Raw genomic sequence first — 25,739 nt, 5'->3', positions numbered from 1 at the left:
ATGGTCCATATGATCCTAGAATATACTTAGTATCACAAAACCAGGGAATACTCAAGGGACTGGTCTAAATTGCATCACTTTTACACAGTTTTCTATTTTTCTGTTCCCTTTCCTCCTGCTATCATTTCATTTCCCTGCCTTTTGATCACATATCTGTGGTAAGTTACTTCCGTTTCATGGGTCCAAACCTTTTTTTCTGAAGTAACCTGGTGCAACCGCTGGGGGCTCATTCAGCTCCTCCTCTAACTCCACTACGAGTGCTAGAACTCAGAGAACAGGATCAGAAGAGGACAGCCATGTAAAAGTTGATGAGATTACAAGCTAAGATCTTTGTCTCTGTTCAAAGATATATAAGCTGACCTGCCGGGACGGAGCCAGCACAGATTCCCTTGCTGATGGCTGATGACTCGCTGCCTTTTCCAATGTTTTCCCAGACACTATAGGGCTGCACTATCCTGTATTTGACCTCTGAAAGACTTTGAAGCGGTAAAGAGGAAGTTTCCAAATTCCAGCTGCAATATTTTTAGCCTCCAGTCTCTCCCTGTCTTTGAGCTGAATGACTCCAGGCTTTCCTAAGCTGCCGGGAGAACAATTAAAAATAATTTAAGCAAGATGCCATTTCCCCCTCTTGCAGGAAGCTCCTGCTGAAACAAGCCCCATAAATCTCTTTAAAAGAGCTTGTTCTGACTTCCTCAAACACAGCTGATGGTGCCTGGGCCTTAAAAGTCACTTTTCCCATCTCTGCCTCCAAGGACAGCAGCTGGTTGACACATCAATTGCTTTGCGAGTTAGCAGGAAACTTGCAGAGGGCATTTTGGGGGTCAGTCAGGCTTTCTCTATGCCTCTCTCTTTCCTTTATAACTAGTAACTTAATCTTGCTTCTTTGCTCTGTTTGGTGTGTTCCCTGCTTTTCTGAGCAGGCACATCCAAGACTGTCCATGGCTGCCACCTTCTTGTTGCCTACTGAAGGAAATCTGGAGGACAAACCCCTGTGCTTTGGTGGCACAGGCATGACACACTGCAGAATTACTGCAGGTTTCCTTTTAACACAGCCAGTCCCAAACTGGTCATCTCCAGAAACAGCCATACGGACAACAAGAACTTTTTGCATCCAAACATTTTAAACTGAGCGATCTACCTTTCTGATGCTGCTTTCAAGTGCTCTTCTTTCACAGTTGTTCCCTGTGCTCCAAGCAAGGGATTTTTCCCATGCTCCTTGTCATGCAGATGCCATAAAATTCATCAACACATCAGTAGGCATGAGGGACTCCTTAGCGTAAGAAAGAGTACGTTAGGCTGACCAGGGCATAGGCTAACTGCAGCCCAATAGCTTCCAGCTGGTGTCTAGATAAGGCACCATCCCATCAGGATCCCATCTCCTTCAGGGGAAGAAACTGCAAACTTTAGATTTCCTTGTTTTCTCCCCAAAGCAGCTGATTCAGTCACTGTCAGAGCTAAGCCATGGGACTAGAGGATTTAGGAATGATCTGCCCTGGCCACTGCTGTGCTTCACAGTAGAGAATACAGTGAGCCCTGGCTAATGCTACACAAAGCCTTAGCATCCTCCAGAAGACAGTATGAAAGCTTCACACAACTCCTCTAGCTAGAAGACAAAACCTGCAACCGGTCGTGAATGTGAATGGGACACCTCCACATCTTTCAATTGCAAGCAGATGCTTTATGTCTCCTAGCCAGCTTCAGAAGATTGCTTCAGAAGATTGCCCACACAGCTTACAGATGATTCAGAGCTCTAAACCAAGCTCCCTTCTGGGGAACAACTTAACTCGTGTCCAAATACACAGAGAAAAATTAAACTCCTCCCCTGCTTTGATGAGTTGGGAAAGAGGAGAGAACAGGACAGCACAGAAGTGGTCAGGCAGCCCAGTAAGAGGCGGTCGCAGGATGGCGGAGCATGCAGCACAGACACCTGGCGCCCAGCACCAGCAACGATATGTCCACGATGCCTCGGGCATATCCTTGCAAACAGCCCCATGTCATCAGCACCAATGACATACGGCCCATCTCCCTGACATGCACATTACATGCCATTAAAAATGCTCCCTCCCACCTGGTCCCTCTTTTTCTCTCTTTCTGGCAAACTACTCTTGGTGACAGGAAGCAGATGTGGATGAATCGCCCTGCATATAAGTTACATGTTGTTTGCTATGATGTATGACATTGTTGGCATCTTGTCTGCTATGATCCACCACAGGACAATGCATCAGACTGGCCTTGGGGACCCCTACTCTTACTAGAAAACTACTGGGCTTCAGGTAAGACTATTTCCAGTTGTTGAGGGAGACAAGCTGGGTGCAGAGGTCATATGAGAAAGCGATTTGCAGGCCAGTACAAGAAAGGGAGAGAGTGGCGGACTGCGCACAGAAAACACGGAGGTGGGACACCAAACGGGAGCCAGGGCGGGTGAAAACACTGACCATATTAGGCTCGGATAGGCAACAGCACGCAGAGAAGAAGCCCACCCACAGCCATGATCGCAGCAACTGAAAAGCAAACAAAAAGGCCCAGGATAAGGAATAATCCCACTGCCCTGGCAAGGTGCAAATACATTCGCAACATTTTCATATGCACTACTTGTTCATTAGTATTACTTGGATCTTCTCGTCTAATCAGTGTGTGTTCACCCGGCATCAGGCTGCACCTGGCAGTGGGCTGTACAACTGCCTGTAATCCTGCTCAGAAAATGTACACAATTTTTGGTTACTGAATGTATTAAAGTAATTTAACAGGTAGATCTTCAGCAAGATACATAAGCACGAGCCCAGTGATATTGACAGATACTCCAGTTAAAGGCAGCTGAAGATCTCACTTGTTGTTTCTCATAAAATCATCACCATGCAGTGTTCTCAAAAAAATTGTGCCTTTCAGATTTTTAAAGTATATCTTACAATGCCTGAACACATTAAAATAGCCTATTTTGACAAAATTAACATTCTGCAATTGCATTTCCTTCAATTATGATGCAAAATAACTTCAGGCATGCAATGATCTACAGAATTATATATTGGATTATGTGCTTACTTAAACTAGAGATGGTGAAAAATGCCTCAGCTCACTTTGTATCAGTGAAACAACTTGCAAGCATCTTATAAGCAGCAATGCCAATTCTTTTACCATAGTTGATAACATTTGGTCTTTTTGTAATGTCCCAGCTCCTGGAGTCATATTAATATGGGGGAACTTCAGCTTTCATTAAATTTCTCCATTGATACATGTTAATCCTGGAGGTCCAAAATCCAAAAGCATGCAAAAGGAAGTGGAATGTATATATTTTGAGTCAATTCTGCTCTTTCTGGGCTAAACTCGCAAGATTTGAGTGGCAGGAGACTGGCAAGTCTCTAGAAGATCTTTAGGCTGTGATGATTCTAATTTTATTAGCACACATTTTATTGAGGAGCCCTTTTTCATCCCGGGCATTTTCTAACAGTTGCTATCACCAGACCTTCCACACTGCTCAGCATCCAAAGTCAAAGATTTTGAAAAAACAGTTCAATTTAAGCTGAAAGCAACTGTTTCCTTAAGAAGAAAAGATCTCACTGTCTTCTAAAACAGAAAAATGTTTGGATGGCTAACCAGAAACTGAGCTGCTCTGAAAAAAAATCTGTTTGCAGCAGTGAGTGCAGAATACTTAAAACCTTGCGCACTCTCTTTTTAGGTTGGGGAGATGCTCAAATGCAAGTGAGCTTTGATGCCCTGATACTGCGCACCGGTCACATAATGCTTTGTTATCCAATCTCATTGAGGATCAAAATAGTAAAACGTGTAACATTAGAGAAAACCTAAGGCTACTGGAAATAAACTAAACTGGTTCAGTGGAGAACAAAATTTGCTTTCCAGTCCAAGGAGCTTTATAAGAAAACGGAGTACTTGGCCTCAGCAGTTAATGCATAGGAGGATTTATCATTGATAATGCTTAAAGGACCTTTTCATTTGGCAACGATACTTGACAAAACAAAACAAAATAATCACTTCAGAATATATAAACTCTGAGACCAACAAAACTCTCTTGCATCTGCTTAAGGTTAAGAGGTGGCACTTCCATATGCTCGTGAAGGTTATTGAATAAACACTTACACTGTTAAATCTCCTTTGCTGAAAAGTGCAAGGAGCTGAGGTGGCAGCATCTCTACTAGCCTGTTTGCAACCTGGTGTGATCTGTGTGCATGAAGCATCAGCACAGGGAAACGGCTGCAGATGGCTGGGGACAATGAAGAGAGCTTGGAGCTACAGCAGGTCCTCCAGGACTTTTGTGCTGAGAGCTGAGTCCCACTTCTTGGCTAGACCAAGCTATGATTTTGAGTCCTCTTAGATGACAAAAGCTGGCACTCTTTCTGTTCCGGTGAAGGTGACCTCATACTGCCTAGGTGGTTCTCAAACCAATCTGTCTGGAGAACAGACTTTAATCAAGTTCATTATTCACAGCCCGGCATTATTTCAAGCCCAGGACTGCATGCTTGCTTCATAAAATACATATGATGGACCCTGATGATTTTGCCTTCTATATTTATGTGCCTTCTATCAATGTAATTAATTTACTACAGACCTGCAGATGACCCAGAGAACTTTTTGCCTAGATGCAGCTCAGTGACACTCTGCCCTATATAGCTGTGGCTGTTAAAGACTTGAAAGTCAAAGACTTGGAAGTGTGCTAAATGAAAGCCTCCTTTTTGCTTTTAATAAGCTGCTCTAATGGGATGTTCGTTAGAGGCATGCAATTAGAGACTGAAATGTTTGGGGCTTTTGGGGAGGAATTTTCTAATACTTCATGCAGCCTCATGAGATGGCAGTGATGACTGACTGCATCCTTAGCTCAGAAGGTCAGCACAGCACCCAGCACCTCATGAGTCAAAGTACTTACTTCAAACATCACAGGAGTGACATTATATACTGCAAACTGCTACAAACATATTTCTGGTTTGCTCAGCTTTCTATTAATGTCTAAGGAGTCACATCCTCTTCCTGTAATGAAATATTTCATAAACATGTTGAAACACGTCTCTGGGCTCTTGGAGAAGAACTGAAAATACAAAAATCTGAGTGCATCATGCATGCACTATCACCATAGGCAAAGGAGGGTATTGCATTTGAAAAAATCTATTGGAAACAGGTTTTATTATATCTCCTTATGGCTAAACTTCAAGGAAATACAGATAAACTTTTCTCTGGATAAAACACCAAGTGTCACGTCATGGAGTGCTGCCAGGAGCTCTCATGCTTTTTTCTAGCACCCAAGCCATAGCAAAATCTTTGAAAGTGTGGAAGGATGACAAGTTCATGGCCTTTTTCACTCTCCACCCATTGCACAGCTAAGACATTGTAAGATCCTATCTGAAAACACCCCGATTCCCTAACTGTATGTTATCTAAGTGTATTCCCAAGGAGATGAAGGGCTTGCTCAAGGCCATGAAAATGCAGCATTTCTGAATGAGGGTGATGGCTCTCCTTCACTGATTGCAGTATCCTCCTACACTGGCCTGGCTCAGATAAGGCTTGTGTGTGATATACTTACCAGCCAGTTACACAGTCCTGATGATAGTGTGTCTGCCCTGTTCCCTCAGCTGCTGCTGGAATAATTCAGAAATACTGCTTTCAAGAGCTGTGCCTCCTGGGCCTTCAAGCTGAATTACACTCTTGGTCAGGCTTTGCCCACTCCCTGGGCAAAATCACCCAAGACACACGGTCTACTTCTCTAAACCCTCTTCAAAACTGCATCAATTCAAGCTGACTTTGGAAGCCTGCTGTGTTTGTTTGGATATGCTATGCCCAAAGGTGTTTTATTGGAGAAAGGAGATCGCCTGGCTAAGCTGTGCTGGAGTAGTTGAATGAGGTAAGGGCATTTAGGTGGTGACCATGAGTCAGTAGATTCCCACATGGGCCCTGGGAATGGGTCACTGGCTACTGGAGGCAGTCTCTTCCAGAGGACGAATGCCATGGATGCTCCTCTCCAGGAAAAGGTATCACCAAAGAGCAAAGAGGCTGTTGGATGTGTGTAGTAAAAACCTTAACCTGAATGGAGGCCTGTTCTTTGTGGATGGGAATCTTGATCCAGCAGAGCAACAGTCTTTCCCACAAAATCCTTTCTGTTGTCAGGTGGATCATGAGGTACACTTGGCAGTAGGCAATATCATAAAACAGTTATAAATCATGAGATACAATGTCATATAGGAAGAAAGAAAAACAGGCAGGAATGTAGAGATAAAATTCCTTTAAAATATCACAATTAAAAAAAAAATGTGACTCACACTGGAAAAATCTTCCTTACGGAAAACATTATCTAAGAACTGTCTTCCCTGTTTCCTACGGAAGTATCAGAAAAGTCAACTATTTTAAGCCCTGACACATATTGGAAAAAGACGCGGGAGGTGGGATGGGAAGGGAAGGGAAGTTTGTGGACAAATGCATCCGTTTTGACCCCCTACATCAAGAAGGCTGCAAAGAGCGGCTCGGGATCTGGAATATATGCCAACAATCCTTTCAACCCCTCTGCTCCTTGAAAGTCACTTTTAAAAAAGATGCACATATTTGTGTCCAGTAAGTAGCCCTCTGCCGCTGCAGGGGTGGATATTTAAAAGTCTAAATGAACTGAGGTCAAGGATGGATGCTCCGGTGCAGAAGCCTCTAATTGCCAGTACCCAGGTGGCAAGATTTGTCTTTGCTTTGTCTTTTGAAGGCTAGTTCCTTGCCAGAAAAGACTTTCTATATCTGCAAAACACGGGGTTTTACTGTCTCAAATATATTTTCGTTAACTTCTGAAAAAAGTGTCCTCAGGTTCTTTGGAAGGTTGTTTTAGAAGGAAAGGTCATCCATAACTTGTAGTTGGCTATAAATGCAGATGCACAGCACACTTGTTAGTTCTTTTGTGCGGTCTCTGCAAAGCAGCTCAGCATTGACCTAACTTCTGATTGCTCAGCAATTGACTCAACATTGACCTAACTCTTGATTACCTTGGTAAACCCCATTTCTTTGTTTAGTGCTACTAAGCTCTAGCATGTGGGGGACCAGAGGGAGTGGCATTCCTCAACACTCCACCCAAGACTCCTTGAGTTTTGTAAACAGGATTGGTCTGAGGGGCAAAGCAAGGAAAACTGCTCTGGAGCTGTCTGTGTGTCTCTTTCCCACAGCTGCTCCTGTGCAGGCTGTTACCACGTTGTGCTGCTGGAACGTGCCTTGCCTCCCACTTAGGTTTATTATAGGAACTAAAGGACTGATGGTACATCTGTAACATCTGCAGCACCTTACTCCCCTGACAGGAGGTAGCATGCGGACCCCTGCTTCTTTGTCTGTCTCACATAGGTTTGAAAACAACAATCTGCAATTATGTTTGATTAACATATACCTCAATTCAGAACAGTGATACAAGTGGCATCTAATTCAAACGTTCTAGGAGAGCAAATTTAGCCTTGACACATCTATAAAATACATTGTGCTCTTGAGAAAAGCACATAATCCTAAGAAAACAACGATCATAACAACCCTCTGCTTACTTCCGTGCTTGTATCTCGTTGAATAATAGATTTGCTATCCACTTCTCTCTTTTTTTTTTTTTTCTTTTTTTTTTTTTGCTGAGACAAAAAAGGTCTGATTTAGTGGTTCTTTGATTTGTAATCCTGATTGTCATATAACTAATATGCCCTTAATTTTAAGGAGCAAAAGATTTAAAAAAGTTATCAGCTATTTTGCCTACTGGCATTGTGACCTTGGTCAGAGGACACATTATTTCCAGAAAGCTTTTTCTCGAGCATCTGCAAGTACAATCAGAACTGAAACGCAGCTTAATTGTTTAGGGCAAAGTACATTTAGTTGCAAATTCCCAGGAATCAGCCTCGACAACAAAGTGCACTTCCACAGATGGACGCTGGTGCGTGGAAATGCCACTGTGACTGACACCAAACTGACCTTTGGGTAGGGCCAGCTGCCAATGAGAAATGCCAAGCTGTTATTTACCTTTGCTCAAAAGGAGTGAGAAACTGCAGAGATATCTTAAAAGCCAAAAGGAAGATGTGTGGAAACTTCTGCTTTTGGGTATCTAGCAGATAAAAAAATCCCACCCATATAGCTCAGTGAACTCCTGAGTTGAACAGCTGGGATAGAACCTCCTGAAGCAAAGAGAGGAGAAGAGGCTTTTCCCCATCTGCTCCTTTCTCATTTTCCCCATCACTGTGAGTGACCCCACTCCTAATATGCCCAGCAAAAAGATGCCATGCAACAACTGTGGGAGCAACACTCTAATTTTGAGGTGCTCAAGGGACAGGGGGAGTGTGGGAGCAGCACAGAAGCGAAGACAAGGAGCCCATCTACAGAACCTGCTGTGGCTACATCCTCACTGGTCCAGACCTATGAGTTTTTTCTCCTTATCTTTGGAGCTGAGCAGTACTTGCCTTCCTGCATGAGCCAGGGAGGAGAGTGACTTCGGAACTTGTTGGGGAAGCAGTGGTGCTTCCAGGTGGAGCTGGAGCTCAAAATGTCTGTCTTTCCAAAAAACAAACAGTGGAAAGAAACAGAAAAGGAAATTTAACCCGCTGTTGCCAAATGCTAGAATAACTAACCAGGGAAGACAGTGGAAAGTGTCTCAAAATTGTTTAATTTCAATCTGTCTGCCAACTTTCTGGGTTTCTGGGGTTTATTTGGCTGTTCTCTAGAGTCACTCAATACACTAGACAGACTTTAAAATTCACAAAACCTCTAAGTGGCTAACAGACACTGCAATCCTGAGCTACTTCCCTACCACTACGCTTCAGGCTGCTTCCTCACTGCCAGCTAAGGGTCTGAGTTCTTCCCAGTCTCTGCAGCCACAGCTTGAAAAACTGAAAATTAGCTGAGTTCATCTCTCTCTCTCTCTCTCTCTCTCTCTTTTTTTTTTTTTTTTTTTAATAATTGGATATTTGGGCAGTTTGACTAAGTGGCGTCTGACCTAAGGGACAAGAAGTGTGATTTTCACTACTGTCAAGCTCTCCAGATGGCAAAATGTGCAGATCTGGATATATCATAAGCCTGCTTAGCCAGATTTTCCTTTCAGTAGCAGACAGGGTAAAGACAAACCAGCAAACCTCTTCAGCCCCCATGCCATGTGCCCACCCCTTTCCACATCCACTGCATTGCCCTACAGAAGAGCTCTTGGGAGCCTGCTGCTGCTCCTAGGTTCATGGAGAGGGCTGAGAGAACAGCTCTGTTGAGCAAGGCTTGAGGACAGTATCTCCCAGGCAAGAGCTTTGGCTGCCATCTAACTTTTCTGTTGTGTAATGGTGGTTTCAATACTCTGCACAACATGGGTCATCTACCCCAGGAGGCTGAGACATCTGTCCCCCAGCGCAGTGTCACTTTAGGCAGTGGAAGGATCTGAACCAGGCACAAGTTTATCTTGCACATTGTTCTTCTCCTGCATCCCCTTTGTGGATCTTGTCCCACTGAGCATATTTCAGCATGTGAAAATGGCCAGTACAGATAGGAAGAAGCTCAGAAGGAAATGTCACTTTCCCATTAACCCCTACCGACCACTGCACACTTCTTGGAGGGAAGAGCACTTGCTTTCTAATTTTTAAGCCTAATGAATCTCTCAAAGTAGAAGACAAGCACTTTAACGGCTATGCTGCAAGAGAGCACCAGTCTCGCTACCCTAAAGTGAGATGAGTCTAGCACACTTACCTGAATCCTATGCCTGGGGACACAGCTGCTCAGCCTGACTGGATTTCAGAAACAGATGCCCTATTCCCTCTGTGAAATAAGACCTTCAGCTGATAAGCTTGGTATCATAGCAGTTCCTCTGCAAATATGTTGTAACAATTCCTAATACTTGCCAGACATTGTAGTTTAGAGTCACATTGCTAGACCCAAGCTGAAGAGTTACCTGTGTCACAAATGCCACAGTAGGCTGAATAGTATCTTTTAAGGAAAAATCTTTACTCCTCATGGAGAACAAATTCAGCAGTATTAATAGATGCTGGCTGGGTATCTTACATTGTTTTGCATGAAGAACACTGCAGTTGTTTAACTGCTTCCATTAAAATAAATGTACTATGCCTTGACAGGTACTTCAGTGACATTGAAGAATACAGACGTAGTGTATAAAAAGTGTCTTGTATATGGCTGCAATGCAATTTTAGTGATGCTGTGCAAACTGACACTGACCCAAGTCAGATTCTTCTCCTCTACCACAATCCCTTGTTCACCAGCAAGTTCTATTAACTTCCATTACAGTTGTTAAGGATTGTACAGCCCATGCTTCTTTCACTTGCCTATTTCCAAGCACATCAGAAGTCAATTGGACTGCTTGATGGTCTAAAGTTGAGCATGTTCCTTGAGGAGGGTAGTTCTCTGGATAAATTATTAGTATATGGGTAAAATATTAGCATCCTACATGTGAAAAGTAAAACCTAGGCCCTACCAAACTTAAGGCATTTGGCCAAATGCCTGAGATTCTTCTCTTTGTCTGTATATATATTTTATGTTAGTTAAGTTTCCTAAGCGATAAAAGTCCATTGCAAGATCTGAGTAGAAACATACGGAATTGAAGATTTGCAAACAATACTCTTTAAAGACTCTTTAAACTCTGTGATACATCAAGTAATATTTTATCTGCAATAATATGTTCTCCTCATTTTTTAAAGGATCGTGGAAATGCTCCTCTGAGAATCAAGCCTAGTAATCAGGGCCAGTCTATACACAGAACTGAAAATCATTGGGAAGTGAACCACATCTGCAAGTATGCATTTGCAATTCCTGGCTGTCCAAACAGATCAATCAATCTTCCCTGGTGCTGCTTTATAGTGCTACAGCTCAACAGCTTCCTTCACATGGTACTCACACGTAAATGGCACTAATCAGCTAGTCAGATAAAAGTTATCACAAAGTTGGAGATGTATAAATACACAGCTGCTTCTCTTACCTTCCACTGAGAAGGAAACCAATAACGACAGCCAGCAGAATAACTCCCACTGTTACAGACACAACAATTATAGGAACCTGGCTCTGGTCACTGGATGCAGCTACTGCTGAGATGAAAAAACAGAAAATGGAGATTAAGGTTAAAATTCTGGTCAGCACGCCCATGAGACTGTGTTGCAGGGCCGGCAGTGAGTTTTCAGTTTTACCAGTTCATAACTTCTTTTCCTCTTCACTGTCTGTTTCTGCTTTGGAGAGGAAATGGATGTTAGAAGAAACCAAAACAGATGCAAAACCAAGCCAGCAAACAAACAAACTTGCATTTCACAGAATCACAGAATCAGAGAATCACAGAATCACAGGATGGTTAAGGTTGGTTAAGGGACCTCTATAGGTCATCTAATCCAACCCGCCCTGCTCCGGCAGGGACACCTACAGCATGTGGCACAGGGTGGCATACAGGCAGATTTTGAAGACCTGCAGAGAAGGAGACTCCACAGCCTCCCTGGGCAACCTGTCCCAGGGCTCTGTCACCATCCTCACAGTAAAGAAGTTCTTCCTCAAATGGAGATGGAACTTCTTGTGTTTCAACTTACACCCATTTCCCCTTGTCTTATCACTGGCCACCACTAGCCATTTCATTACTGAATTAAAAAGTTGCAACATTACAGAACTTGGAGTAGCAAACTGAATTTGTTTTCCTGTATCTGCTACATTTGAAATCATTTAGATCACAGAAATCTCCTACTTGCAGAGATAACATTTATAGAATGAACTCCTTATTGAGTAAGAGTTAAAAATGAGATCTCTGACAGAATTAAAATTACCTGTCTTTTCATAAAGTTATAAGCACCTGAATACCATTCAACTCATTGAAGCATCTATGTTGCACAGCTGGAATGTTCCCTCTGTAAAATACAGATCTGCTAAACTTCATATCTTGCATGGTCTTTGTACCTGATAAAAGCAGAATTCTTCCAGACTGTGCCTCTTAAATGATCCCTTTTGATAAAAGGCAGAAGAACCTTGTAATAAAAAGCTGCTGCCCCAGGACTTATGGCAGGGCTGCAGGACACCAGTCCTCCTCAAAAGCCTGGCTGCTCCAGGCAGTGGCAGCAATCAATTGCATGTTGATGACAGCCTTTATCTAAATGAGCCAAGTACAAGACGGTCCTTAGTAGAGGACTAACGTTATAGAAGCTACAGATATAAGTGATTAGGACTTCATATTAATTGTTAAAAGAAAAGGAAGAAGAAAAGGTAAAGCATTAAACCTTGATCTGCAATGGGTCACTTGACTCCAGGACAGTGGCGGGTCTGCAAAAGCGCAGTAAATGATTTCATAATAACTGGCCCAATAGATCAGGTACTAAATGTTAACTGCTCCAGAGCCATGCAATCACCCAGAGATTTTATTAGCCTCACAAATTTATAAAGGCTCCTTGAGATTATGTCCTATTGCTTTCTTGTCAAATTATTAAAAACAGTTAAAAGAGAACAGTAAGCTATTTCTCCAGTGGTTTTTGCACTTCTCAAGAAATGGGGAAATCAGAGAGATCGTGGTGTGACCTGCAGGAGCCCCACGGTGCAGATGCATAAACAGATCTAGGGCCTTGCTACCTTGTTCTTGCTCCCAATCTGGGGATCAGATGGGTTATCTCAACAAGCCAGCCAAAAACTGTTTTGGTTAGCCAGTTTTGGGCAGAGTTCAGGCTCTGTGGCATGGTAAAGGGACAGGAGTAACAAGAGTATATAACCCATTAACAGCTTTCACCCAGAAATAAAGACTTCCACTTTACTGGAACAGCAGTGCTGCAACACAGTGCTCCCCAAACCTGTGCGTTCAGCAAACAGTATGTAAACCAAAAACAAACTGTGGGAAAAAAAGGAGACCAAAATAAGTTATGACTCTTCTTTTTCTCTCTGTTTCTCAGGTGTGTTGCTTAGGTGATGAAGCTGTAAGCAATTACTGTTTGATATTTCCCCCAAAGTGTATTAGAAAATAAGTTGTCAGAAACCTTGTGAACTGGAAACAAAACATATTGTTTAGTCCAAACAATTTTGGAGAAGGAGGTTTGGGTTCTCACAACAGTCCTTGCAATGCTTTCATGCGTGCTGGAACCAAAATGATTTGCTACTACTCCAATAGAAGTTTCTATCAGAACCAGGTCTAGCACGGAGAATTTGTTTGCTTTCTGCACCGTCAGTCTCCTTGTGCCTGCAGCCATGGTTGGCAAGTGCAAATGGCCACCTGGTGAAGTCCTGCTTTGATCACAACATGAGTTAACGTGTTGTGCAACACAAGAACGACCCTCAGCTCCCAAACTAGGGATCTTGGGGTATTTTCCTGACTCTATTAGTGTCTTAGCAGCTCTGTAGTATCACTGCACCTGCTTCCCTGCATTTACCATTCAAGAGAGCCTCATATGCTGGTGGGACCAAATCACTCAGGGGTTGCGAAGTACATTGAGATATCACACTGGGATGCTCAGGGAAAAATCCTAACGCAGATATACGCATTATAGACTTTAAGGAAGTGCCATTATTTTTGACTGAGGACTGTAAGTGATGACAGTGCTGGATCAAATGTACCTATATTCAGCATATTACTCATTAATATTCTGAAACCAAACTACTCTATTCTGAACTAGAAACCTTCTAACTACAACCAGAAGTTCTCCAGTACAATAAAGAGCCATATTCTGTATAATATGATTTTGTTGCTACTTATAGGACACAATTAATGGTTAGTACAATAAGAAATACATTAAATAGACAATTCTTATTGCATTAATGTTTGCACCATGATGCAATTTGCACTATATTAGCTCAGTCCCTGGCTCCACAGCTACATCTGCACATACATAATGATTCCTTTAAAATCTATTATGACTTAAAAAGAAACATGCAATGGCAACTTAAAAACTTCTTTTTCAAAGATACAATGATGAATTTTAAGTGATCTGGAGTAACGATAATCAAAATATGTCTGAATTTATTTTTCTAAGGAAAACATCCAGACCAAATTGTTGTTTTCCATAGTAATGGGCAGAGTATTTCCAACATAAAATTTTTCTCCCATCCAAATAGTGAAAAAGATTAATAAATGTCAATTGTACTAACTAAAATAGATAAATAATGTCTTTTATGAGAGCTTCTGAACATGGGAAAAAAAAACAGCAGCTGGACCCTCACAGGAGACTTGGCTCTGCATTTCTCTAGGATTCACCCAGCCACAGAACAATGCTCCAGAATCCAAGTCTGGATGAGAAGAATTAAAAGGAAAACAAACAAATCCCTATCCAAAATCCCCAAGATTTTTAACACACCAAACAAAGCCTCAAGCCCGCATTGAGCATTTTTGCCAGTTCTGAGCACAAGTCAAATTCCTTTTCTTAAGGCTGTTGCACTGGTATCCAAGGGAAATTGCCTTCCACCCTGACAGTGACTTACACTGTGAGCTACTAATGCTGGTTAAGTCCTTCCCAATGTGGGGAGGGATGCTTTAAGAGATAAGAAAGAGTGCTTTTTTTTTTTTTTTTTTCTCTAGATGCAATCAATGAATATTTAATATTAGATATTTCATTTGCTGAGTTTGTTCCATCATCTCTCGGCACTGCACCACAGCATTATGGATGGGGACATCCTCACCCTTCTCTAATCGGTGGTGTGAAAGCTGCAATTGTTCAGTGCTAATGGCTCTTGCAAAGGTACAATTTCTCCGAACAGTGAATTTTATGAATTCTGAAGCTTAAACATCTCCTAATGCTTTAGCTCCCACCCAACTAAATGTGATGAGGAAGCAAGGACAGATATGTTAACCTGTCTCACCCACAGTAATGATGTGACCTATGTTTTTAACTAAGGAGACAAGGCCAGAAAGAAAGAGAGAGGGCGAATGAGAGACTGACAGAGCTCAGTGCAAAGATATTGATCTTCGGACTCCTTTCTGGTAACCATTACAGAGACACGAGCTGACAGTAATTAAAATGACTTACACACTGGGCTGGTTTCAAACTCAAATCTTCGACTGAAGCCACCGTATCCAGCAGCTGTGCGTGCGCGGATCTGGAAGACGTACGCTGCGCCTGGTTTCAAGCCATCAGCCGTAATAGTTGTCTCTTTTGATTTGATGATGGTGTAGCTCGTCTCCTGGTCCTTTCCCCACCCCCCCAGAAACACAGAGTTCAAACACACAAATAACAGCTCTCACAGAACACGAGCGCAGCGGCCGTGTCGGAGAAGAAAAGACCAAAATAGGCACTTTTGAGACTCTCTAAGAAACTCTCCAATGCCCTGGATGTACTTTGAGATCTTAAAAGACGTGCCCAAAGAAATGGAAATAAAAATCAATCCCAACACACAGAAGAGTGGAAAACAGGCCTATTGTCTTAAAAAAAGGGATTTTGGTTTGAACTAAAACTATCAGTAACGGAATTAGGGCTGAAATAAAGCAATGTATTTACATGCTAGGTAGCTTCAAGATGGTTTTCCTATATTCATCAACTAGCAACAACAAAAAGAAACAACTGGTATATACTTAACTTTGCCTTATTCTTCTGAAGCAATGAACTTTAAGAAAATTTGCTGAAATGCATCTTCATTTAAATCCGTTTCTGATGTGAAAAGAGTTTGAATTCTTTAGTTAAAATTTCACTCAAATTATTGGTAATTAGAGCTGGAATCACTTACTGAACCAAATAACATAGACAAGAGTTCATAAATCAAGGCCTATGAACTTGGAATTTGCTTTTTACTCACCATATCCTTTCAGCTCCAAATTTCTATGAGGTAAATAAAAATTCTCAGTAATTCCCTACCAAGATTTTACACAGTAATTAGGATCTACACTGATTTTTCTTTTTTAATTTGGCAGCTTTTTATTGGGCAGCTTTCCACAGACAGCAATATGCTGTCGGGCTGTGAAAATTTCCAAATATAGGATTGCATATTTTCTAATTAAAGCACATAGATACACAAGACTGTATTGGAGGCATTCCTGTCTATTTGTCCTTTCTCTCTTGTTAAGAAGTGATTTCTTTTGCAAGAATGTGAACCGACAAAACTCATTTTTTCCAAGCATGTAATATAGACCATTCTCACCCCCTGGAAATGAACACTTCATAAAACAGGGCATAAAAGCAAGAGAATATACATGATAGTAACAACAGACAAGAAAAATGAAGGCTGACCTCACTGATCTAACTGAATGCTTAAAAAGCAGTGAGTGTATACAAGTACACATCTTCATTTAAATATCAGCCAAATTAGACCTTCAATACTGCCTTCTCTAAACATTTAAACACTTAAGGTTTCCAATGGAAAATACTAAACTTTAATATCAGCCTGAAACAAATAAATCAAGATGGCAAAAGCCCTCACTGGCAACAGCAACCTGCCCACGAGTGACTTGCAGTTTAAGAACTATTTACTGAAACTATTTTGAAATAGCATATTTTAAACCCTGTGATTTGCAAAAAGACAGCACGCAAACTAAATAAAATGAACCAATATGCACAGTTTGTTGCTTGAATTATTTGCTCATTATTAAGGTTTCTAGAGGCTAATCTTTTTAGGTCACTCCAACGTAAGAATTAAATGTTGCACAGTTGTTCAAACAACAAAATGAAACAGTAATCAATTATTTCAGGCAAAAGTAAAACCCGATTCTTTCTTTGTACCTTGTGATAAACTTGCCATTCTGGAATCGCAATGTTTCCAGAACTCCAAGAAATTATATTCAACTGATGTTTCTAAAAATAATTCAAGACATGCTGAATTTTGCCCACAAGTCTCTGAAGAGCTCCCAGTATCTGAGCTCTGCTTCCTCTGGTCAACCACTTTGCCCTGAAAGCAGTTCATGTCAGGTACTGTCTGACAGGGAATTGGGACAAAGAAGGCCTAAGCAGCACAGCACACCACAGTTCCCAAAAAGAAGATTATCATTCCCAGAGCATCCCATGGAGCTACACAAAGATACTTTGGGAGAGGCCAGACCTTGCAGCCCGATGTAGTCCAAATTCATCAGTGCCCATGGTACGCTGCTGCTGCAGCTTTCCAGGCAGAAAGTCAGGCTAGCACAGAGAGGTGCAAGTAAGGATGAGTCCTGATTCATTTGCAGAATCACAGGGAATAGTCTTTTTCCGGTAAAGTTAAATTTAAACCACTCAAATATCTAATGTCCCATCCCAGGCCTCTCAAATGAAAAAAAAAAAATCTTTATTTTATCCTGATGCAGAAGAAGATTTTGGAAATTCTTCACCCTATGTGCCTGGACTGCTGCCTTGGGTCCCTTCAGAGGACAAAGAGAGAGAGGAGGAATAAGGATCTCATCCTGCTACATGTTGACTATCTTCACCTGGGTGCTATATAGAACTAAAAGAAAATCTTCCCCAAAATATGTTTAACATAAATGAGAATCTTGACAATTTTTTTTCCTCCTGTTTTTCAGGTAGAAATTTTGCCTCTTAAAGCCAAAAAAAAAAAAAAAAAAAAGATTCTGCAAGATATTCCAGCTAAGGTCAGAAACTGCTGATTAGTTGACTATTGCAAATTTGACACTTTAGTCTTAGACTGGCTGCATCATTCACAAGATGCTACTTAGCCAAAATGCATTTGTTACCTTTTTCAGTTAAACTGCATTAATTCTGCAGGAAGAAAACAAGCCTCCGTTTGAAGAGGGGACCTAAGAGAGGCAAGCTTTGCAGGAAGAGAATATGTTGCTTTTAGACCAAGACATCTGGAAAAGGCAAGTTTTAAGCAAAGATGCCCTCCTTCAGTTCATAACATGTACAAGTCTTTCTCCTCTCCTCACACCATGGCTAGGACAGCACCCATGGAGATCCCATGAATATGAGCAATCAGATATGCAAAAAAAAATCTATATCTTATTTGTTCAACCCTACATTCCTTGGCATCTCCCTCAGAAAAAATGGTCCTCAAGGCCATCCTCCTCCTCCAGGCAGCCCTACCAAAAAACAGCCACTGTATGTGTGGCTTGTGTTCAGTGCTCAGTCAGTAGCTGGCACACCAGGATCTCCTCAATGTGCGGGACTACAAAGCACGAAGTGAACTCAGAGAATCACCACATGGATGGGAAAAGCTTGATGTGTCTCAGAAGACCTAATGGACAGCCCTGGAAAAAATGCCAGGCAGTCAGTAAAACCAAGTGGATAATGTAAATACTAAGGATGGGGGTAGGTTGATGTTTCCGGGAGGTGAGGGATGTTCAGTCCCCAAATGCTCTTACTTTTAACAAACGAGCAGGCTCTAGCTTAATGTGATAAGGCTGGAGAGGAATCTGACACACAGTTTTAATGTATTTGTTCAAGAGAAGTGCCACACTAATGGAAAACAACACCCTCATTTCAAGTCTTCCTAATCATTTACTGCAAAATCAATCTGACATTGATTTGTGCATAAAATTGTTCCATTCGCTTCCATGACTCAGATAATTATAACTAAAAGAAGAAGACAGTAAAGAGAAGGTACTTGGGATGCTCAGCAATCAGTCCATCACACCTTTTCAAAATATTTGATTTCGTATTCCAGGATGATGCCGTTGGGTCGATCTGGCTCCTGCCAGGAAAGGGAGATGCTATTTTTAGTTATCTTTCCTTTTTTCACACTACTGACTGGAGAAGGTGCTGCAAGACAGGAGAAAAACAAAACACACAAAACCATGGTTAGTTATACAGCTTGCCATGTCTGAATTCAAGCTCATCATTGCATCTTCGACACAACGTGAGCTTTAGCTATAGCTACTGCTCCTCAGCGGGGCCCATTCTGGCCTCGGTGCTCTTTGCCCATTTTTGACAACTGGGAATCTTGCCATTGCCTGAATAAAAGCAACAGTGATTTGCCCCAGTGAAGAGCTCAGTCCCATGGGGAGCAGGTTATGAATGCCAAGTAACTGTCTTGCTCCACTGCTGGCATTTCTGCCAAACTTTTCTTTCCTCTGTGGGTCAATCTGCATAAAGCTTTAGTGAGATCTGATGGAACACAAGGAGAAAGGCAGTTTGGGAGGAGGAACTCTGAACAAACCAAGCTGGGAGGTATAAACCAGCAGGACTCCAAGAAAACAGACTCATGCAGCTTTGCAGCAGCTTAGTCACCCACCTGGGCAACATCCAAACAACACGCACAGTGGTCTCTCATCACCCTCACACCTTGCCTTTTCAAACCCTGTACAAAGTGGTCACAGAGCTATGTTATCCCATAGAACCGACACACTGCCCTTAGCTGCCTTGCAGGCATACATTTAGCACCTCACAAGCATTTGGTTACGCAGATCTTGGTTAAAGCTTGGGCATGTTTCAGCCCTCTCATTCTGTATGTGCTGAACAGGGTAGCAGGCCATTACTAATTTTGTAACTTATTTTCTCCCTATAAGCATCATGGGGGTGTTACAGTTTCTATTGTGATAGTGATGCTGATTCCTTGAAAAAAGCAACCATAAGGATTTGAATGGCAGTCACTGAGCAGTGTGCCCTGCTGGAGGATGGAAAATTTGCAGCATGCTTGGGGAAGCTGCCAAAGGAAAACAGCTATACAGCTCTGCTTCTGATTTTAAGATGCAGCCCTCAAAGTTTTTCTGCCTGTCCACACAGGCATTGGAAATGGGCTAGATTCTTTGTTTTTGCTTTGATACTTCTGAGACTTCTCCAGTTGTGTATTTTACTGTCCCTTCCTAGCTCCTCAGGAAAAGCTGCTATGGGAAATGCCTCTGTAGCCTCGTTATTTTGTGTCAAAGATAAGTGACACCAAAATGAAAGGAAGAGGAGCAATTCAACTCCCTGATTTACAGGGGCAGGGCAGGAATGCTGCCTGCCTCCACTCTGTATAGCCGTGAAGAAAGACTACCCTTCTCTGGACAAAAGCCACCTGAGCCTAGTCTCCAGTCCCCGAATCACCCTCTGGTGGGGTCACTGCTTGGTAAGAACTGAGAGGAGCTGTGGAGATCAATGGCGAAGAAGTCTGTAGAAACACTGGGGATGCAGATGTAGACTGCACAATAGCAAATGAACACATCTTCCAAAAATTATTTGGAACTATACAAAGTTACTTCTTCAGGACCAGCTAGTTCCATAATGCTCAGGAAACTCCCCCAAACCAACTACGTAAAATAAAGACAACAAACAAAACTAATTTTGCCAAGCCTGAACATAAAGAGTAAGGACTGATAGTTATCAGAGAGCTCGCCTGTTTCAAATAGGTTCCTGCATCTCAAGTCTTTTCAGTCCCAATTTTCTCCCTCTTGTTCACTAATCTCTTGCCCATTTGTTTCTCAGAGGATAGTGAAAGGCATTGACTGTTTCCATACTGTTTTCTGCTGGAGAGCTGGCATCAGCTTCACAGGCACCCTTTGCTTGTTAGCTGTTGGCATCACTATGTTCACAAACGAGCTGATAAAACCCCCCTTATTGTGAGTGATGATAATCTTCTATACCTAAGCATCACCTACAAAGTACATGGTGACCACTGAGAGTTTTCCATTACAGAAGTCACTTCATCCCCAGCTAACAAACTTCACACTTGTTGGGGCTATGTGATGGCTAGTAACAACCTAGACTGAAATTGCCAGTCTTGCATAGGATTTTGGATTAGTTACTCCAGATTCCTCAATGGGTATGATGCATCATGGAGGGACATGCATGGGAGATATATGGTCTGTGCACACAGGTTGCATGAGCCCTGAGGTGATGCTGAGAATGGTGAACTTTACATGATTTTTACAGGCATTGGAAGCACCAAAAAATACCCTCACACTCTCCTGTCTGCTCTTGAAAAAGTTTGCTCTATGCTCCCAACCAAACTCCCCCCAATCATCCGTGCTTACCCTGAAGACACTGAACACTTCTTACAGGGAAGCACTCAAATAGAGGGCACTTGTGTACCCCCAAAAAATGGACCTCTGCTCCCCTGGGGCCTTGTGCCTCTCCAGGGCCCCTCCCAAGTACCACCATAGAGCTACAACACGGCTGGCAGCGAAGATCTGGCAGGATGGAGCTGAGCACCAGTGAAACTTCTTCAAACTCATAGCACCAGAAGCAAAAACTTGAGGGGAGCTTTGCAGTGATAAGAGATCTCAGTCCTCCCTGCTACTGAACTCTTCTCTCGAAGGCAAAAGCTGGGCAATTCTCAGGTTCAGCAATGGCCAGCCACACAGTGCACCTCTCCCCCGTCTTTATTGAGATTTCCATCAGCATCTGCAGGACTGAGGCTCACAACTGCATTGAAAATCTGCTCTGAGATTTCCAAGGGTGTTAGGCTTTCTTCTTGTCGTTCAGCAGCAGCATGCAGAAAACAACACACTACCTGCCGTCCAAAAGCACCCATCAAAACACCACACAGATATCCCACTTTGCCTGTCTACTGTATGTCCACTCATCCTACCCACATCTTCCTCCTCTAGCGAGGGGAGTCGCTCGCACACTTGGCCAGTGGCTGTGCAGAGCTCTGCAGGGAAAAGGCAGCAAGATAAGGAAATGAGTAACCAATCTCTCAAAATAAATTAGCAAAGCTGCAACTGTATCCATTTTGAATCCTCTTCAAAAGAAGTACTAAAGTGTAACTGCAAGATAAAGGCCAATTAAATAAATTCAATAAATCCCAGAGGTGCTGGGATGACACAGCATCCACTGTGCATCCTCGACGCACGCTGATTACAAGGCTCTGAACTGAGGAAGGAAGGTATAAGTATTTTAGAGCTTTCTTTGTCAAACAAAATGTAATTCAATCTGTGCAAGGAGACAAAGTCAGCAATCGTTCCATCTTAAAAGCCTGCAACTGGATACTCTGCTATATGATCTCAGGGAAATAAAAGGATTACTTGAAACTTGCTTTTTAAAGGTCACTGCTTTTACAAGGGCAGTATCCATTAATAGAAAGAAGCCGTGCCACTGAAAAGTTGTCTTTGGAGCATAACATGTAAAAAAATATATTAATGGAAAAGTCATGGTATATAAAGCTGTAATCTCCTTTTTTTTTTTTTTTTTTTTGATGTGAGCAAACAGAATTCTTATTCAAATATCTATCTGGACATTACAGAGAGGGAAGATGCACAGTGAAATGTTTACATGCTGCTTTAGAAGTAATTTGTATGTTTGCATTAATTTGTAAGTAAAACACGTAAAATGAAAGAGGGATATGATATCATTTACACTTATACCCGTGACTCACAAGAATGACTATGCATGTGATGAAAGCAAACAGAGGATCTAACTAGGTGTGAAACTGCAAATGTATGTTTTGCTTTTATGGAACCAAAATTAGTCAGAAAGCAAAGAGAATTGTTTATATTTTTGCAATCTCACTTCTTACATTTATAAGCAGGATAAGGGTCCAGACAAAATAAACAGATTCAAGTCTATCCAGAAAATGCCTCAATATTCACATCTGAATAACTACAGGAGATGATTTCATGAGAAACAGACCTTTTAGGACGTTCTTCCTCTGCAACCTTTCCTAATGACATTAGCACTGAAATAGCCATCTAGGCACCAAACAGTATTTAGGAAATATTGTGCTGTGTCCCACTAGCATCTAATACACAACAATGTTTATGGGAATAAAATGTTAATTATATTTTAAAAGCAACTAATGTTATCAGGTGAATGACGACTTCACCACGATAAAATAAATAATCCAGTTTCTACATCTCATGGTCTACCTAATGCTCTCTCCAGTCTAATTATTTTTGCCTTGGTATTTTTCACTCTGGCAGAAACACCAGTTAATGGCTCCCCACTTTGCCCGCATCCCCACGGTGAGCACAGTGTTAATTTAACTAGTGAGCACAGCCAAGCAAGAAGGACAGGTTCACTTCACCCTTGCTGTGAAAAGCAAGTAATTTCCACCAGTCCAGAGCCTTTGATGCAACTCCCAAATCTTCCAGGAAACTTTTATGATTTGCTTTTTTAGGCAACTCTGCTATGGATTTTAGCATGCGTTCTGTATGTGCCTGCAACTTCTTCTGACATGATTAAATCTCTGTGAGCAAACAAGAAGGAAGTAGCACTCCTGATCTCTCTGCACACCCTGGACTTCTTCCCTATGAGTGATACTCTTCTACACTCCAAATTTATGTCAAAAGGCAGAAAAGCCAAATACATGTGACTACGTCAATATCATCACCTAGCATATGACCTAATAATTATGTTGTCATTAATGCAAAGCACTATATACGGTTAGTTCTAATTGAAGCAAACCAAACCTATATATACCAGAATAGCAACCACGAGATTAAGTTAATTCTGGATCCACTTCCAAGTCTAGTTTACTGCAGTTTTTCACTAGCTTTCTAATTAGTGATGTTGGGTCTTTTCTTAAGGTTGAGTTTGAAGGAATCCTAGCATTATTCACTGAATCAGATGAAAGTCAGGTAAAATTGGAGGGGGCTTCGAGCAGCAGATTCATTTTTAACTAGGTCACTGCTTTTTCTTTTTTGGTCACTTTTCTGTTTTTTTCATAAAAACAGATATACACTGCTTTGAAGAGAAGTGTGGGGAAAATAATAACTTAACTGTACTGTCTTTTGTCATTTCTGCCCACAGAAAACTCACTTTTTGAAAAGTTCAAAATCTGGTGACTCCTCGGTTACACTTGGATCAGACCTTAGTATTTAAGTAACAACTTGACTTCTTTATCCGAAGGATGAACCCCAGTGTGCCAGTTTGATGAGTTTTCAAAACTTTTTGCCCCATGAGGATAAATACTCGCCATTTATGGTTAGTTAGGGAAACATGCCACCACTTTTAAGCACTTGTGAAAACAGAGTCCAAGGACTCCAGGAAGATATAGGGCTTGCTTTAAGTACCACTGAATGCCATTTCAATCCTATCTTGAGACCTTGCATGGGATTTTAATGACATACGGGCTCAAAATAGTCCAAGAGGGTAACAGGTTCCTTTCACACAAATGTCAAAACTAGAGCACACTCTTCAGATTTCCTTGGTAGTGAATTGGGGTATTCTCCCCCATCTTCTACTTCCCCAGAACAATACCTCGGATAAATGCCAGGCCTCAAGCTGATTTACAGTCTCTCTTACCCATCTCCATTTCAAATGCCTCCGAAATTTGAGATGCCTTGATGTGTGCCTTGAAACCAAGCAGGTCATATCATGTCACATGAAGACAGGAAACCAATTCAAGCATTGTTTGTCTTGAAAGAAGGTAGGGTCCCGTTTTTGTAATCTGAACCCATGGCAAACTCAAGCAACGGGATTTATATTGTATGAAAAGGGTCAATCTCTCACACAGTTCCCACCCCTACCACTTAAAGATTAAACCAAGCTCCTGCTGCCAGTCAGCAGGTGGGATGTGGAGTAAGAGATGCCAAGAGAGCCCAGGTGCTACTTGACCACTTTGTCTTGGAGCTGGATGCAGAGTTGGGTTTGGGCAAGGCACAGCCTAGTGCAGCCTGCTGTGGGTTTTTTTTTTAATCCAAGTTTTTCTCAAATGATTTCCTTCCAGATTAATAATTGTTAATCTAAGACATTGGAAAGATGCCTTTGCTAAAGACAGAAAACAAAATCCCAATTCATACTCACATTAGAGAGGTATCAGAAAGAATCTGCATGACATCTGCATTAGCACAGGGATAGTGGCTGGTCTTTTATTTTAGGTCTGTGTGATAGCTAAGCTGATATGCCTGGTGGGACTGGGACTCAATAAGCTGGTGTGCTCTAAGGCTTTAAGGCTTTTACTGTGTCCAAATACCCCTTCCTTGTCATAATTCCACTTAGCTTCCAATGTCCTAAAGTGAGTGTGCTGTATTAGCATAAAACTGTAAAAACAGAAAGCAAGTGTTTTTAAGACAGATCCCATCTAAGAGTCAGTTTAAGAAACGAATCCAATTTACAGTTCAACCCTCAAACCACTGTGTTGACGCAGCCAGGAGATAGTGGGGAAAAATTTAAAAATGGCTGGGCTGGTCTAGCAGCTCAGTTAGCTCAGGCACTGCTACCTGAAGAAAGATGTTAGCTACTCTCTGCCCTCCTGAAAATCTGGCTTCAATTATAGGAGGTTACAAGGAGAGAAAAAACAAAGGGATGAAACAAGGAAACCAGGTATCTTCTGTTCCATTGCTACTAGCTACCATTAACTGACCCACCCACAAAGGCTTGCTTGCTTCCTGCTGCAAATACTCTTACTTCTTTTAAGAATACATATGGTATTTAGGTACTCATATGAAACTATCAAATGAACAAACAGCAAGAGAATTCTATTACTTCATGTACAAGATAGCTATTCGAATCACACAATACATAAATCTGTGCTATAAAAACATATTTCTTTTAAAGATTCTCCACTGATTGTTGATGCACAGGTTATGATAGCAAAATACATAGCTTTAACATATTTGTATGCAGTTTTCCCTCTCAAACAAAATACAGTGTTAATCTGTAGAAAAGCAAGGCTCAGCATATGCGTCTTAGAGAATAGTGGGTGCAATCAATATGCGCTTTGCCATTCACTTCAGTGTAACAACTGCTTGACCAGCTTGCAGATGCAGTCAGAGGAAATAGAACAGATTCAGCGTAGAGGTTATAGTTTGGCTACTTTATTTATTTTTTATTTATTTTCCATGCTAACATTTTACTAAACCGATCAACATTTAAGCAGCACTAAGGGACCCCGCTCAGGGATTGCAGCTCAGCAGTAATGGGCATTGCACCCATGCAGAACAAAATAGTTGCCCTGATCCAGTATGCTGTTAAATTTATGCCAAGAGGAAACACACCTGTGACAGAATGAGAAGGCACAACCTTGTTAAGACTCACTGACAGGTCTAGCTTTGGGGATGGCAAGCTCACCCTTACAAGCCCTTTGCACAAGGCAGA

At 41.8% G+C, this 25,739-nt stretch overlaps 1 protein-coding gene across 1 annotated transcript in view; it reads right to left on the bottom strand.

Annotated features, from left to right (window-relative positions):
• The window catches only part of EPHA5 (EPH receptor A5), a 188,084-nt gene that overhangs the window by 32,843 nt on the left and 129,502 nt on the right, over positions 1 to 25,739 (bottom strand). The window contains exons 4-7 of the mRNA XM_026043157.1: positions 18,418 to 18,542; positions 14,895 to 15,054; positions 10,901 to 11,006; positions 2,436 to 2,501 (exon numbers count right to left, since the gene is read on the bottom strand). Coding sequence (XP_025898942.1) covers positions 2,436 to 2,501; positions 10,901 to 11,006; positions 14,895 to 15,054; positions 18,418 to 18,542 — 457 coding nt within the window. The remainder of the gene's footprint in view (positions 1 to 2,435; positions 2,502 to 10,900; positions 11,007 to 14,894; positions 15,055 to 18,417; positions 18,543 to 25,739) is intronic.

This window comes from Nothoprocta perdicaria, unplaced genomic scaffold (assembly GCF_003342845.1).
Source record: "Nothoprocta perdicaria isolate Ctin4 unplaced genomic scaffold, notPer1 scaffold_322, whole genome shotgun sequence".
In the NCBI taxonomy this organism is placed as follows: Eukaryota; Metazoa; Chordata; class Aves; order Tinamiformes; family Tinamidae; genus Nothoprocta; species Nothoprocta perdicaria.
The sequence above is the reverse complement of the archived record's forward strand: the minus strand, read 5'-3'. Positions and strand labels throughout refer to the sequence as shown.